At 38.4% G+C, this 14,871-nt stretch overlaps 1 protein-coding gene across 1 annotated transcript in view; it reads right to left on the minus strand.

The window, feature by feature from the left end:
- Nucleotides 1-7,355: 7,355 nt before the first annotated feature.
- Nucleotides 7,356-14,871, minus strand: part of Tmc1 (transmembrane channel like 1) — a 122,563-nt gene continuing 115,047 nt past the window's right edge. The window contains exons 17-19 of the mRNA XM_006985409.4: nucleotides 14,099-14,177; nucleotides 13,945-13,996; nucleotides 7,356-9,018 (exon numbers count right to left, since the gene is read on the minus strand). Of these exons, the coding sequence (XP_006985471.2) occupies nucleotides 8,996-9,018; nucleotides 13,945-13,996; nucleotides 14,099-14,177 (154 nt within the window). The 3' untranslated portion in view covers nucleotides 7,356-8,995. The remainder of the gene's footprint in view (nucleotides 9,019-13,944; nucleotides 13,997-14,098; nucleotides 14,178-14,871) is intronic.

Below are 14,871 nucleotides of genomic sequence, written 5' to 3' on the forward strand. Positions count from 1 at the left end.
GAGAAACAGTACACATCAGAACTGAATCTTGACATTGCCTCAAGAATATGATTTTTGCACCCCAGACAAAGAGCCTGGCATGCTTATAACACCGCTGATCACACTAAAACAGAGCAGGCAATGAAAAGTAGCCATGCATGTCTGTAGCACTTCCCTCACACTACACACTCTCAGCCAGACAAGTAAGCCATCCTGAGACACTATCTTCCTCGTTGACAGTTCAGAAAACCTCCTGGGCCATGGCTTTCTAGACATGGCAATTTTAAAAGGTCATTGCTATTGTTTTACTCAAGTTAGAAATTAAAAACTACTCTTCTGAATCTTACCTTCCTTTGTTGGGGTCCAGGACAAATGCATTGAGTCACAGACACTGGAAGCACACAAACTTCTATCTTATATCTGAAGTCCATAGTTTCTGATTCACATGTCAGGTTCCCTATGTGGCTTGACCTGTCCTCTTGCTTTGCTCCTTCTCTCCTTAGTTCCAGTGCCTGGGACATACCTGCCATTGGTTGGTGTCATCAGAAAGCCAGAATCATTTTAAGTGGTCACTGTCTGTGCTTTCAAACAGCCAACAGATGGTTGTTGCAGGGTATTGATGTTCTTTTCCCAAGGCTGTGTTTCCCAACCACTATAGCTGTATCACATGTGCTCCACTACGTCAGAGTCACCTCCCCAAACAGCTCCATTGGTTTCATCTCCAAGCTCTCTCTCTCTTGTGGACGCTAACCTAGACCACTGCTACATGAATCCAGCAGCTGTTCATCACTCTAACAAAACACCCAAGGACATCAAATTACTTACCTCGTGTCTGAGAAGAAAAAGTAGAGGAGTGCTGTAAACACATCTTTAACTAATGTTCTACAACAGAGGAGAAGAGACCAGAGTCCCACAATGCACTCTGTGAGCTCACCCCTACTCACCTAAATACTCCTTCACAAGCTCAGTCTCCCAGAACACTAACATGGGCCCTTGGAGACATTTAAAATCCAGTCTTTTCCTGACTTCCCATACATCCTTGCTGTTGGGGAAGGAACCAGAACTATCAGAGTACCAGAAGATTTCCAAAGAGCTAAATCCTGGTTTTTAGAATGGTTAATTAGAGCCCTCACCAAAACTTCTCATATAAGTTTAGAGCATTTTGGAATGTAGCCAAATAGAAACAGAAATATGCAGGAACATAAGCCACAAATACAAGTTATAGTTCTCTGTAGCTGGAGAGCTTTTCTCTCTTGGTTCCACCAAGTACCACCAGTCCCGGAGCCCACTTATAAAATAAACACACAGACACTTACATTATTTAAACTGCTTGGCCATTAGCTCAGGCCTATCATTGTCTAGCTCTTACTCTTATATTTAGCCTGTTTTTAACTAATCTGTACTTTGCCACATGGCTTGTGGCTTACTGGTACCTTATATCTTGCTTGTCCTGGCGGGGGCTCCAGGCAATCTCCCTCTCTGCCTTCCTGTTTCCTCAATTCTTCTCTCTGTTAGTCCCGCCTATACTTTCTGTCTGACTACCGGCCAATCAGTGTTTATTTATACAGAGCGATATCCACAGCAGTTCTCTGTAAATTTCTTAGCAATCATATTATCAAAGAAAAAAGAAAGATGAAATTAATTTCGTTGGTGTGTTTGAATTAACCAAATATATCCAAAAGTGTCTCTTTATAATGAAACCTAGCTTAAAAGCTTATTAAATATATGTTGAATTAAATGTGCCCTGATCTTCAAAACACAATAGTGTGTTTTGTTCTTACAGTGCACCCAAATTTCCAGCCATGCTGTAAGCACTCAGTGGTCACAGGTAGCGAAGGGAGACCATACTGGATGATTCAAGCTAAACGTATGTGAATGAAGTCATGCTATATAACCTCATTGTCATATGGAAAATTCAGACACAGAGACAATACATGATTTCCAAAGGTCAGACAACTAACCCAGAGCAGAGCCCAGCCTAGACTCTGAGACACTAATATTCAGTCACCTTGTCTGTATTCTATTAATGCTGTTTATCCTAAATTTAATGTGACTCTGCCACTAAAGCATCCCATCTAAAAATAACTACAAGTGCATCAAACATATGGGAAATTATTTTTATTAAACACCTAAAAAGTTAGACTTTTGCAATTGAGCAAATGCTTCCTTGAAATTACTTCTCTTTTAAAATCTCTAAATTAATTCTCCAAAACAATTCTAAATTTTCATATACTGTAATATTTATATATAGTTTCACTGCTTTGTCTCTGTTCTTCTAGAGAACAGACCAAAACAAACTGGAATCTTGCTGTTTCATCAAGGATGACAGGCCAGAAAGCTCTTGGAATCCATTTGTCTCCATCTCCCGGCATACACCAACCATGCTGGGCTTGTAGCCTAGCTACTGTGGATTCAAACTCAGGTCCTCATGACTACACAGCAGGCACTCTTATCCATAAAGTCATTTCGCTAGACTTGAATTTTAACTAATTAGTCACTAAATCTCTAAAGTTAAAAAAAAAATCTGATTCACAAAAAGGGAGCTTGTGGATGACTCAACTATGTGTGAAGCTTAGCACTCAGTGATTTGGGAAATCATATCATGTGTTCCCATCAGAAACTACAGTGGACATTATTTTTTTAATTTGTCCTAAAGATGATGTGATTGAAGTTTACTTAATGAGGGAAATAAGCCCAGGTCAAGAGGCTATTGATAATATAAAAAAATCAGTGGCTGATGAGCGGCAAGTCAGGAAGAGAGTTGCAAAGCAAGTCTTAGCAACAGCTTCAGATTTATGCTTCTGTCCACAGTTACCTAAGTCTGCAGATGGAACACGTGGCAGCTCAACTGCAACACAGTCCAAAGGAGGAATATTCCCAGTGGGTGTGATCTATTGCTTCACCTGAGATGAACGTTTCCTATAGATTCATCTTGTTTTCTGTTCCATTAAGATTGGTTGTGAGTCTCAAGGTTCCTTTTGCAGGAGGCTCATTTTCATCTGCTGATGGGTCTATCCTATTTGGTAGCCATTTATACAGATGGAATTCCATTACCAATAAACTTTGTAAGTCTGAGGTCAGTGACCCAAGCGCCTTATTTTTCAGCTCTGTTTTTCCAATTATCCTCACCACGTTTGACAAAATGAAACCACAGAAAATCTGTCTTATCCTTGTGCAGTTTGATCTGCTTTAACATATAAATGATTTCTGAAAACTTGTACTGAATCTATCTCCGTGATCGACTTTTATTATCAATTTTAAGCAATATCCAAGTGGAAAAAGAACTCTGATCCCCCGAAAAAAAGAATATAGCTTATAGGATTTTAGCATTCCTGGATTCCACCCTGTAGCCTGTGATTGATATGGGAGGGCCCTGCTCACTGTGGGTGGTGTCACCTTGGGCTACGGGTTGTAGGTGCTATAAGAAAGCAGGCTGAGCAAGCCATGAAGAGCAAGCCAGTGAGCAGAACCCCTCCATGGCCTCTGCATCACCTCCTGCCTCCAGGTTCCTGCCCTGACTCCTGTAATGATGAACTGTGTTGCGTAAGTGTAAGTGAAACAAGCCCTTTCCTACCCAAGTTGATTTGGATCTTGGTGTTTCATCACATCAATGAAACCCTAACTAAGACAGAAATATTCAGTGATTTCCTTAAAATCACACAATATAGGTTATCCTTGCCTGCTTTTGTATTTAACATGAGCATTCCCATATTGGCAAACATTTGATAGATTAATGCATTATTTAAAAAATGAGCCAGAGGGAAGGTTCATTTGATAAAGGCATCTGCTGCTAGATCTACCAATCTGAGTTCCATCCCTGGGCCCCACATGGTGGAAGGAAAGCAGTAACTTTGGATAATTGTCCTCTGACCCACATATATAAGCTATGGCATGCACATGCCCACACACATGCAAAAATGCAAACAAGATGAATATAAGAATGTAATGAAAACAGAAGCAAGGCATGACTGATGAAGGAAGAAATAAGCAATAAGGAACAAACTGAGCATCTGTCATCTTCTGGCCTGCAGCATTGAACAACATAAAGCTTCTGCCACTGCTCATGGGTGTGTTTTCTGCAAACACTGCAGCTCATCCCTTACCCCAAGCCCATAGGGAGCAGTCATATATGGAGGAGCTATTCTATGCCAAATGAAGACATGGCAGCTAAGTTTGCATGGCATCTACGTCCAGAACACTTGAATTCATAGTTTTTCAGACCTGTGGACCATCTAGAAAACTGTAAGGGCAATATACCACCATAGTGTCACATATTGCTGTCTATATGGTAGCAGCACATTCCACCCAATCCTAATGGAAATTATACATTTAGAACTTTACTTCTAAAGATTAAATCTTCAAAATAGCTACTGATATTGTGGCTCGAGTTTTTCTCTCTGGATCCCACCAAGCCCCAACAGTCCTATAGCCCACTTATAAAATAAACATACAGATGCTTATATTATTTAAACTGCTCATCCATTAGCTCAGGCATACCATTGACTAGCTCTTACTCTTATACTCAGCCCATATCTGTTAATCTATATGTCGCCACATGCTCCATGGCTTTACCTGTTGCCTTTACATGCTGCTCCCTGGACGGTAGGCTGGCATCTCCTCCAGACTCCCACCTCCCAGCCTCTCCTCTCTATTTGTCCTGCCTATCCCGTACTTCCTGCCTGGCTACTGGACAATCAGTGTTTTATTTATACAGAGCGATATCGACAACAGATACTCTTATGACAAATTGGTGTGTTTTTTCTCATATCTGAAGTAATTAATGATATCTAATTTTCTTTTCAGCTCATCCTCCTTACTCCCTTAAAAGTTATCTGTTGTGTGTGCAGAATATTTTTGTTTACAAAGAAAAATTCTTTCACAAAATGGACTATGATAATGAGGCTCTCCAGATATGCCCACCTGGGGCTCATGGACTGCTGTAACACAGGATAGCTCTTAATGTGACCAACAAAACATAATAAACTTACTTTAAAAGTTTTTGCATTATCTTTAATAACTTGTGCTACTAAAAATAATTCATGTGTAACCATGGATTTTGTAGATGACAGTGTCATGTCACATTATACTGTCAAAATTAGACATGGGTGTGGGGAGATGATTCAATAAGTAAAGTGCTTGTTGCAAAACCAGAGGACATCAGCTTGAATTTCAATCTGAGTTCAAAGGCTCTGCAGGCACATGCCTGGGTAGGTGGAGCAGTACATGTCAATAATCCCGGCACTGGAAAGGCAGAGACAGGAAAATCCCAGAAACTAGCTGATCAGCAAATTTGTGAGCTCCAGATTTAGTGAGAGACCCTTTCTAAAAAGGTAAGGTGGAGGAGACACATATGAATGGGAGCACGTTCCTAAACACACACATACAAAATTAATTTTATTTTATTTTAAAAACAGCAGGACAAACCTGGTTCTGATCCAGTGCTCTTTTTCTCTCCGAATGGTATCAGCCATGATGAACTAACTGATAAATCTGGTCAATTATTCTCAAAGACTCTGTGTTTAATTACAGCTTCCGAGTCTTACCAAGAGCATGAATATTCCAATCTGCTCTTAGGATGCCATTTCCCCCTGTTTTCTTTTTTGGCAAAATTTCCTGATGGCCCATCAGGACCTCCAGAGCCTGCATAGCCTGTGAATTCAACTAAAACATTGGACACACTGTGATTCACTTGAGGTGACCAGATAGTAATTTGTTATGCTATAAATTACTTTATGACTTCATTTAAATTTAAATCATTTCTGTTGGCTTGCCAACAGAATGTTCTGGAAGTAATTTACCTGATATCTGCCAACATGGGGGAGAGAAAGATTACAGTCATGACTCTTAAGGTTTTCTTTTGAATGGTAATATTCACCAGAGAAATGTGGCCTTTGTGAATAGTGACAATACAAAAACATCAGCATAAGAAAAGTTAGAAAGTCTACCTGTCTTATTTGGGGAAATAATTTTGAACTAGTTATGTTTAACAATAAATAGATGTTACACTTAAGACAGAAATGTAACTATCACCAAATGCTTTACATATCAATAAAGTATGAAGAGTATGCCTATACGGACAGAAATTTTTCTTTGTTAGCAAATATAGATAATACTTGATTTCAAGCAGTGCTTGAGAGTTGGTGTGTAACCAAAATGATGCCACTTGACCTAAACTTAAGACTCTTAGAAACTCAGATAGTTCCTGAAAGGAGCACTTCATGTAGCCACAAATAAAACAGCATCATGAGAGAAATTCAGTGATTTCAAAATAAATGCTATAAAAGAGCAAATATTTTGAGTAATAAGAGGTAATATAAATATAGCAATAAATTTAAACTGTCTTGAAATATGAATACATTGATTTAAAAGTCTATACACAGTGCTTCTACAAAAAAACTGTTCTAAAAGGATGTAAACTTAAAGTTTGCATGTAATATTAAAATCTAAACCTACAACTCTGAAATAGTAGAACTAATTAAGTTACAACATTATTGAGTAGTTTGTAGTCATTGAAGTATTCTGAAATACTTTCTATGGCATTGGTATGTTAAGAGAAGAAGCAAATCGAAACTAGATATGCTTTGTGATCTAAACTTTTTTTTTCTCAAAGTCTTCAAAAAACTTAAGTGTAGACATGCAGAGAACTAAGAACACCAGCCAAACTCATTCTTAATCCTCTCATATTTGAATCTTGCTGTATTACCCTTTTGGTATACGTATCTGGCCCTAAGTCTTGTGGGGGATCTGTTAGAATAAGAAAACAGTTCAACTGAACATTTTGTTAACATAAATCCATGGATATCGATTAAATTATATGCCCCTGTGAGCAGAGGAAATCATTCAAGTAGAGTGTTGAAGTGCAGTTTATTTTTTTTCAAGCAGGGTAAAGCTCTCCAGATAAAGTTATTTTGTGTATATTTATCAGAGATTTTTTATTCCTCTCAGAAAATTTTTAGTCTAGATTTTTGCTTACTTACCATAGACATAGGAAGAATACAGAAATAAACTCTAGATGTTTAAGCAACTGATTGAACAGTGTTCAGAACAGCTTTGAATCAAGCATTCGCTGCTCCAGACCCTTGTCAAGGAAGTCAGTCATTCAGTCATGCTTCGGTAGCTTTCTGAAGACTGAAAGATTACAGTTTCTAAAATGCTTAACTTAAAACAGGAGAATGTGTGTGTGTGTGTGTGTGCTTTAAAAACCTGAGGTTAATTTTTAATACATGGAAAGACTGAATGTTTGTAAGATTAAAATAGTTTCTAAAAGTATGCTGACTTTAGGAAAGGAACATCCTTAAAAATGAGCTTCTCTTCATTCTTAAGAAGTAGATCTAGAGCAAGGGCAACATTCACTTCTGAATTTGGTGACACAATAAACTGATCCTCTGTATTACCACACAGTACATGAACAACCCTTGTAGAAATCAACACTATCTTTATTTAATTATCTGCATTACAGTCTAATGATAACAAAAGCCTGGCAGGAGTTAGTCCATTTCTTACATCAGAGGAACATTTTCCATGCATCTAACATAAGTTTTTTCCTTCATAATGCAGCTGCTATAAGTCAAATTGATTCAATTTAATTAACAAGCATTTATGCAGTGCCCACTTGTGCACAGCACTGTATGAGACATATAACAGAGTAAGAAGATATGATCCCTACTTCTAAAGAGCTACAGTCTAGATAGGAAAGATTAGCCATGAATACAAGAAAATTGGTATAATTGGTATAGATGCTACAGTGAGGATACAGATGCAACATTCTAAGGAATCCCATTAGGAGAGTGACATGATTGGGAATACATGATAATCTGGACAATGCAATTGGAGGAAATGAGTCAAGGATTGGAGAACAGTATGACCATTACACATCCAGTAGAAGATGGAAGAGGAGTAGTTAAGTCAAAGGTCCCAAGTCAACTGCAGGGATGGAGATTGCCTCAGCTCTGGAAAGGGATGGTGTGAGCTACAGGTTACAGCCCAAGATGAGGAGAGCACTGAGTTCAGTGAACTCAAACTTTAGATAAACATAATGTTTAAACAAGGCTATAAATTAAAGCTCCAACTAAAGGCATGTTTCCCTAATCTCAACAAAAAAGTAAAGAACAAACACAGACTACAACAATGGAAATTCATGGATGATCACTGGAGCTTAAATGAGGAGACTGACTGCACATCAGTCATTTGTGCTATCTTCTTTTGTTGAACGCATAAAGGTCCGGTTTGTCTAAGACCCTCCTGCCTCCTTATGGTGATAAACTATTATTAAGCCAGCACTGCAGGGAATATCAAATGACATGTAACATTTCTCCTAAAAGGCTTCTTTCTTATCATACTGAATCCAGCTATAAATACAAAGGTGCTGGGCATATGTGAGTGCTGATGGGTAGAAAGACAAAAAAAGTGGGGAAGGATGTTATATTTTTAAGGTGAGCCAATTCTCTTAAAATTAATATTATATGACATTTATATAGGTAAGAAAGACATCAACTCTATCATATCAATGAATTCATAAGAAAAAGCATACACACAAAACAGTGAGTCAGTAAATGATCACGGTGAGTATTTCATGCAAATAGTTCCAAATTTAGAGGGAAAATGGTGCTATTGTATCCCTACTCCCAATTTAAGAAACTACACAGACAGGTGAGAAGAAAGTCCATATGAGGAAATACTGACCTTTAAAAAAGTATCCTATCAATTATACCCAGTAATTTATATCACTAGACCATATCCCCACTTAAACTCAATCTGTTTGAGAACATGTGGGGGAATAAAGAGAGAAAGCATCATAATCCAGAGAAGTACATAATATGCTGAGATTCTTCTTGCTTAAGGAGAGCTGATGATCCCTTGATAGATGGTCGTGACTGTGGCCTTGATGACCCATCAGTGGTAGATCACAATGCAGCCATTCCCCAATGCTAGTCCCCTGGCTCTTCCCGTCATAGCTCACTACATTTAAAAGGGGAAGTGAAGAGTGCTTCTGGGCCCCCAAGGATATTTGACAAAGTTATTGGCCACCAGCAGCTGCAGCTGTTTAAAATGAGAGAGAGAAAGAGAGATGAAAAAAAGACACATGAAAATTCAGCTCTCGGTGCACATAATGATTCTAAATGGGGTAGTTTAAAATCTATTATCTTCCCAATTTGTTCTACTTTACAACAATATTTGGAATCTTGTAGTCAAAATATCTCTTATCATTTTACAAAGTTCTCATAAGTTCTAGAGAAAGAAAAAGGAAAGTGATACTTATTTGGTACATAATTACTGTTTATGCAATAAATATAGAAATCCATTTCTTTTCATTTTTCAGATAAAAGAGTTTCTTTTGTCATTAGATACTCATTACACATTTCTCAATAACTATAAACATTATGGGAACCAGATAATTATCATGTTGTATATTATATCATTATTTTAAGCAATAAAGATAATAGTAAGTCTTAACTAGAATGTGTGTCATAGAAATCAAGACATTTCACTCACAATTTTAAAAACTAATCTGGTAAGATTAAATTTCATAGAAGCACTATCAGGGTGCTTCTAAACTCTCATCTCTCAATAAAACAAGGCAATGCTCATCAATCCCCTAAGGCAAACTGCATCCCAATGGGCAAACATTCTCCAAGTAATTGTGTGGATTAACCAGTACCATTCTGAAGAAGAATAAGATCACTGCCCTCTCAGCATAGGATATTTGCCTAGACTGTGAAGATGAGTACACTGGATTGAACAAACAGAACCTTTAGGAGGGAGTGTGAATGTCTACCATGGAGGAGGGATCAGGAGCACAAGTGATTTGGGGACCAGGAAAACCAATAGGTAAATGAGAGACTTGTCAGTCTAAACAAACAAATCTTAAACCAGTGGAGGGGAGAAAGGGGTGAGAAACAATAGAATTTACACAGAAAAAAATCTCTAAAGATACAAAAGTTGGCAGAAACAGTTTCTTCTAGAAATGAAAAACCAAGGTAAGGATGGGGTTTCAACTATCTACAATGCAGTTAGAAGATGGATGGGGAGGAACAAGGTGATACATTCCAGTAATCCCAGGATTTAGAACCTGAAGCCAGGGGTGGCAAGTTCAATACTCAAGACCAGTCTTGAGATACCTAGGAAGTTTGAGACCAGTCTGAGCCATGTAATGAGACCCTATGTCAAAAAATAAAATAAAATCAGAGCCTCAGATTAATTTCCCTTCTTAGTACCAATGTATAACTTCTCATACTGCCAGAAGATTGATGGACTTTTTTTTTCCTGGAAAAAGTAAAACAAAGATGTTCAATGTCTAGAACATGGAGTACCATAGTGAAGACCATATGAATGATTTATAAGCTTGAAGTTGAGACCCACATCCTTTTCTCCCCATTTTGCTAGGTTGATGTTTGGTGATGACTCTTCTGGGACATGTAATATTCCAGGGAAGATAAACCTAAAGATACTGACATGGGCGTTCATGGAGGTCTTTGCCCACTCCCCATATATACACTCAGAATATACAAACTTGCTTTGTACCTTGGATGTCAGGAGACACAGACAAGCTGAGGAAGGTTGTAACAGTGACCAGTGCCAGAGGAAGACAAAGTAGCATAGGGAAAAGAGACTATAAAAAGAAGGAAACTTCAAAAAGAGAAATTAGTATTTTCATGAAGATAAGACATCACTGTCTTTGAGAAGAATGGGATGCCATTTAGATACTAAGATGATCTGGCAAAAGTTAAGTTATGGTAGCTGAAGTGAAAAGAACAAAAGAAAATTTGAAAATTAAAGCAAAAGGACAGAGCATAAGAAATAAATGGGAATTAAAAAATAAACCGGTCCAAGATGCCACATATTAGGAATTCCAAAGTAGAAAATTGATTAATTCAAGAAAATTCCATGTAGTTAAGGAGCTCCAGTTTCCAGAGTGGTGGGGCCCCCTTTTATGCACACAACAGAGATAGGATGTGGAAAAGTTCAATTGGATGAGTAGCAGAAATTTTGACATTGAATTGGTGAAATATAGAAAATTATTAATGTTGAGAAAATTAGTATGGGTAATAATGATATACCAACCCAAACAAGTAACATGGGCTTAGAGAGTGGATGTAAAAAGAGCCAAATCCTTCTTTGCATTGGAATCAATAATTAATTGATAATAGAAAGAAGAAGCAAAGAAACAACAAAAATGTGCAATTTGGAAATGAATACTTCAAGAACCAAGTGAGAGACCTGAGAAGTTTGTCTTGGTGTGGTTGGGTTTGGAAGCTGAGAACAGTGATGATATATTGTGTCCCCCAATATATTATGTACCTTAGTAAAACTTATCTGGGGTCAGAGAACAGAAAAGCCACTATATTAAACATAGAGGTTAGGCAATGGTAGAACACACGCTTAATCCTAGCATTCCGGAGGCAGAGGTCCATTGGATTTCTGTGAGTTCAAGGCCACACTGAAAACAGAGCCAGGCATAGTAGCACTCATCTTTAATCCCAGCACTGGAGACCTCATATCTTTGCTTGAGAAGGACACATGCCTTTAATCCCAGGAAGTGATGGCAGGAAGCAGAAAGGTATATAAGGCGTGAGGACCAGGAAGTGGAGTCTTTTAAGCTTTTAGACTTTTGAGCAGCAGTTCAGCTGAGATCCATTCAGGTGAGAACTCAGAACTTTCAGTCTGAGGATTTGTGGAAACAGGATTGGATTAGGAGTTGTCCAGGAGAGGTTGGCTGTGGCTTGTTCTGCTTCTCTGATCTTTCAGCGTTCACCCCAATATCTGGCTCCATTTTTTTTTTTGCTTTTTTATTGTTATTATTAATAAGACCATTTAGCAATTCGTCTACAGAGAACAGGACCCAACTGTCTAGAATAAGGGAAAGGGGCTGTTTTTGTAAGAGTTCATAATCATGCACATCTCTGCAGTACTCCTATGTAGCACTGGTTAGGAAAAGACTAGTCTGAAAACTGTACATCACTGTCGTCAATATGGGCTTCTCATTATTGATGTTGCATTTCTGCATGCTGGGAGAAAAAATATATTTTTAAAACTTTAAGCTTAAAGGAGACAAGAGACCAATCTCTTGAGTCATGCTTTTTGGGACCATCCAGCACTTCCTCCCTTTTCTTAAACTGCTGGGCCCTCTTCAGTGCATTTTGTGTGCATCAGGAAGCTAAACAAGCCTATCTCCTGGAATAAGCCTTCACCGGCTGCAGCCACCCACTATACTCTTGGCTAGATCCAGTTACTGGGGGACGGCAGGGGGGGAGGGGCGCTATGACCCAAGTGGGCTAGTCTAAAATGAGAAGATCCCACAGATTTTCAAGGAAAGATATTCCCTTGCCATTCTCAGGAAGCTATTCAAAGTCAAAGCTCAGTTCTCTTGGTAGTTAATCTAATGTGGGAAAGGACTTGGAGGTGGATCCAGTCCTACCATGGTGCAAATCAGCTGCAGTGAAAGCAGCCTGCTCTTGATTGATTCACATGGAAGTTGGCTCAGTGTTGAGCAGATTCTAAGTGAAGGACTTCAAGTGCAAACTGTGGCTGATTGATGATTCAGACTCATGATCCCAGCTACTTGGAAGGATGAAACAGGAGAATGGCAAATTCAAGGTCACCTGGGCTACATCGTGAGTTTCAGACCTGCCTGGTCAACTTAGACCTTGTTGCAAAAATCTCAAAAAAAAAAAAGACAAAAACAAAAACACCAGTTTGTAAGAAAGGAAGCATGGAATTTCAGCTCAATGACAGCATTAGCCCAACAATTACAAGGCCTTGGAGTTTTAACCTCCAGTTCAGCAAAACAAAAACCAAGTGCTCTGAAGCTCTACAGGGTCTTATTCATGTGGGTTTGTAAGTATCTCTTCTTAAAATTAAATTGATTTGAGTTGAATATTCAAAGTTACTTACAAAAGATTAAAAGTTCTACTACTAGGAAAAATTTTAAAGTTAGGAATGAAGTTGTAAATAAAGGTAGGAAAATTGGAAAAGATTTTCATTCAAGTTGCCATAATTGCAGTGGTGGTAGAGGTGGTGGTGGTGGTGGTGGATCAAGACCTATCATTAGTTTTTGTCGATAAAAGTATCCCTTCTTTGAGTAATGGTGCACTGCCTTATCTGCAGGACATTAGGTCTAACCTCCCCATCACAGATACACAAATCTTAGTTGTAATAGTGTTGAATAGTGATGGCAAATAAAAAGCATTTATGCCCAGTACATTCGCAATTTATTTTCCAGAATATTTACAGCACGTAGCCTGTTACATCTTCAAATGCAGGCACTCAGCAGTTGGAAGGTCAACTGTAGTTTAAACATTGAAGAGGTTTAGAAAGAAGTAGAGCCAGCCTGCTAACATACAACTGCAATTCTAGTTGTTTGGTAGGCCAACGTCAGAAGTTTGCAAACTCAAGGAAAGCCTTGAATAAGAGTGAGTACAGGGCCAGCCTTGGAAACACAGTGACAGCCCCCACCAAAATAAACAAAGAAATAGAGGTCTGAGGACGAAGTTTTGTAGTACAGCATTAGGTTGACCCTGGCATCAATACTCAGTGCTAAGAAAATAATTAAAAGTGAAAGGTGCCAAGAACAGAAAACACTTTTGATGGTGAAGATGGTGAGTTGAGAAGTGGATTCCTTTGGTACCATCCCAGTTTTCCCAATTATAAAACTAGTCAAAATAAGCCCTAAGGCATTTACTATTTTCACATGACCAGAAGGAAGCATTCATCATTTTCTGTCAGGTTTTAAGATCACTTTTTAATCGGTGCTCCAAAGTTTACACTGTTGAATTTTTCCATCCTTTTTTCCAACCCCCTCCCATGAAAGAGAAACCAACCCCTCCCTTAGATAGAAGCTTGGGAAGATCTGAAACAATGGATGGTGGGAATCATGGGATAAGCTGCCAAAGGCCATCAAATGCCTCATGTGGAGAAAGAAAGAGTACACTCTTAGGGTCATAAAACAAACAAAAACACATCTCCAACCTGCTCGAGCAGCTGCCATTTTCTTGTTTCGCATTTTGTTCTCCAAGGCTTGCTACACAATAAAAAAGAAGAGAAGACTACATTCAGATTTCTTCTACTTGACATTGGTAAAGACATTATAAAACATATATGTATATATTAAGTTATATTGTACCATTTTCATCTTCTTTTTTAGATCCAGATTTGCAGCTTTCTGGCCCTTGGCGGTAGCATTGAGATAATAGATGGTCAAACTAAAATCAAAATTAAAATAGAATAAAATAAAATTGATAGCATTTCTCAGTTTCCCATTACCCTGCTTAGGACTATATTAACCAATACTAGCATGAAATTGGATATAAGGTACTTTCTATCCAAAAGGTGATGTTCTGCATGGAAGACCTGAGGTCCAGAGAAGTAAACAGGTGTACTTAGAACCCACGCCTGGAGATGCCCATTGACTTAGAGAGAGGTTAAAGCAAGAGGATTTTATGTTCACTGGCTAGACTACATTGCAAGTTCAAGGCCAAATAAGGAAACTCAGTGAGAGCTTGGGGCTATAGCAGCAGGTCACTTGTCTAGCATGAGTAAAGCCATAGGTTCTATCCCCAATATCACTGAAATAAAGTGTAGTTAAAAATTACACAATGACTGTGGTGAAGCCAGAAAGTTGGCCCAAAGGTTTCGGATCTGCCACCTAGTATGTATGCCATCTGCAATTCCACAAGGCCAACATTAGCTTCTTGGAAGTGTATTATCATCAGTTTAAATTCTAATTATAGCTGCCTTATGAAAAATGGCAATGGCAACAATGATAATGGCAGGTCTGCTGAAGGTTCATACCTTGAACTCACCATTTGGCCTTTAGTCTTTACAACCAAGAATGCAATCCTCAAGGACATACCTTCATTAACATGGATTTTTCCCCATAGAATACATTTGCCTTTC

This window comes from Peromyscus maniculatus, chromosome 1, assembly GCF_049852395.1.
Source record: "Peromyscus maniculatus bairdii isolate BWxNUB_F1_BW_parent chromosome 1, HU_Pman_BW_mat_3.1, whole genome shotgun sequence".
Lineage (NCBI taxonomy): Eukaryota > Metazoa > Chordata > Mammalia > Rodentia > Cricetidae > Peromyscus > Peromyscus maniculatus.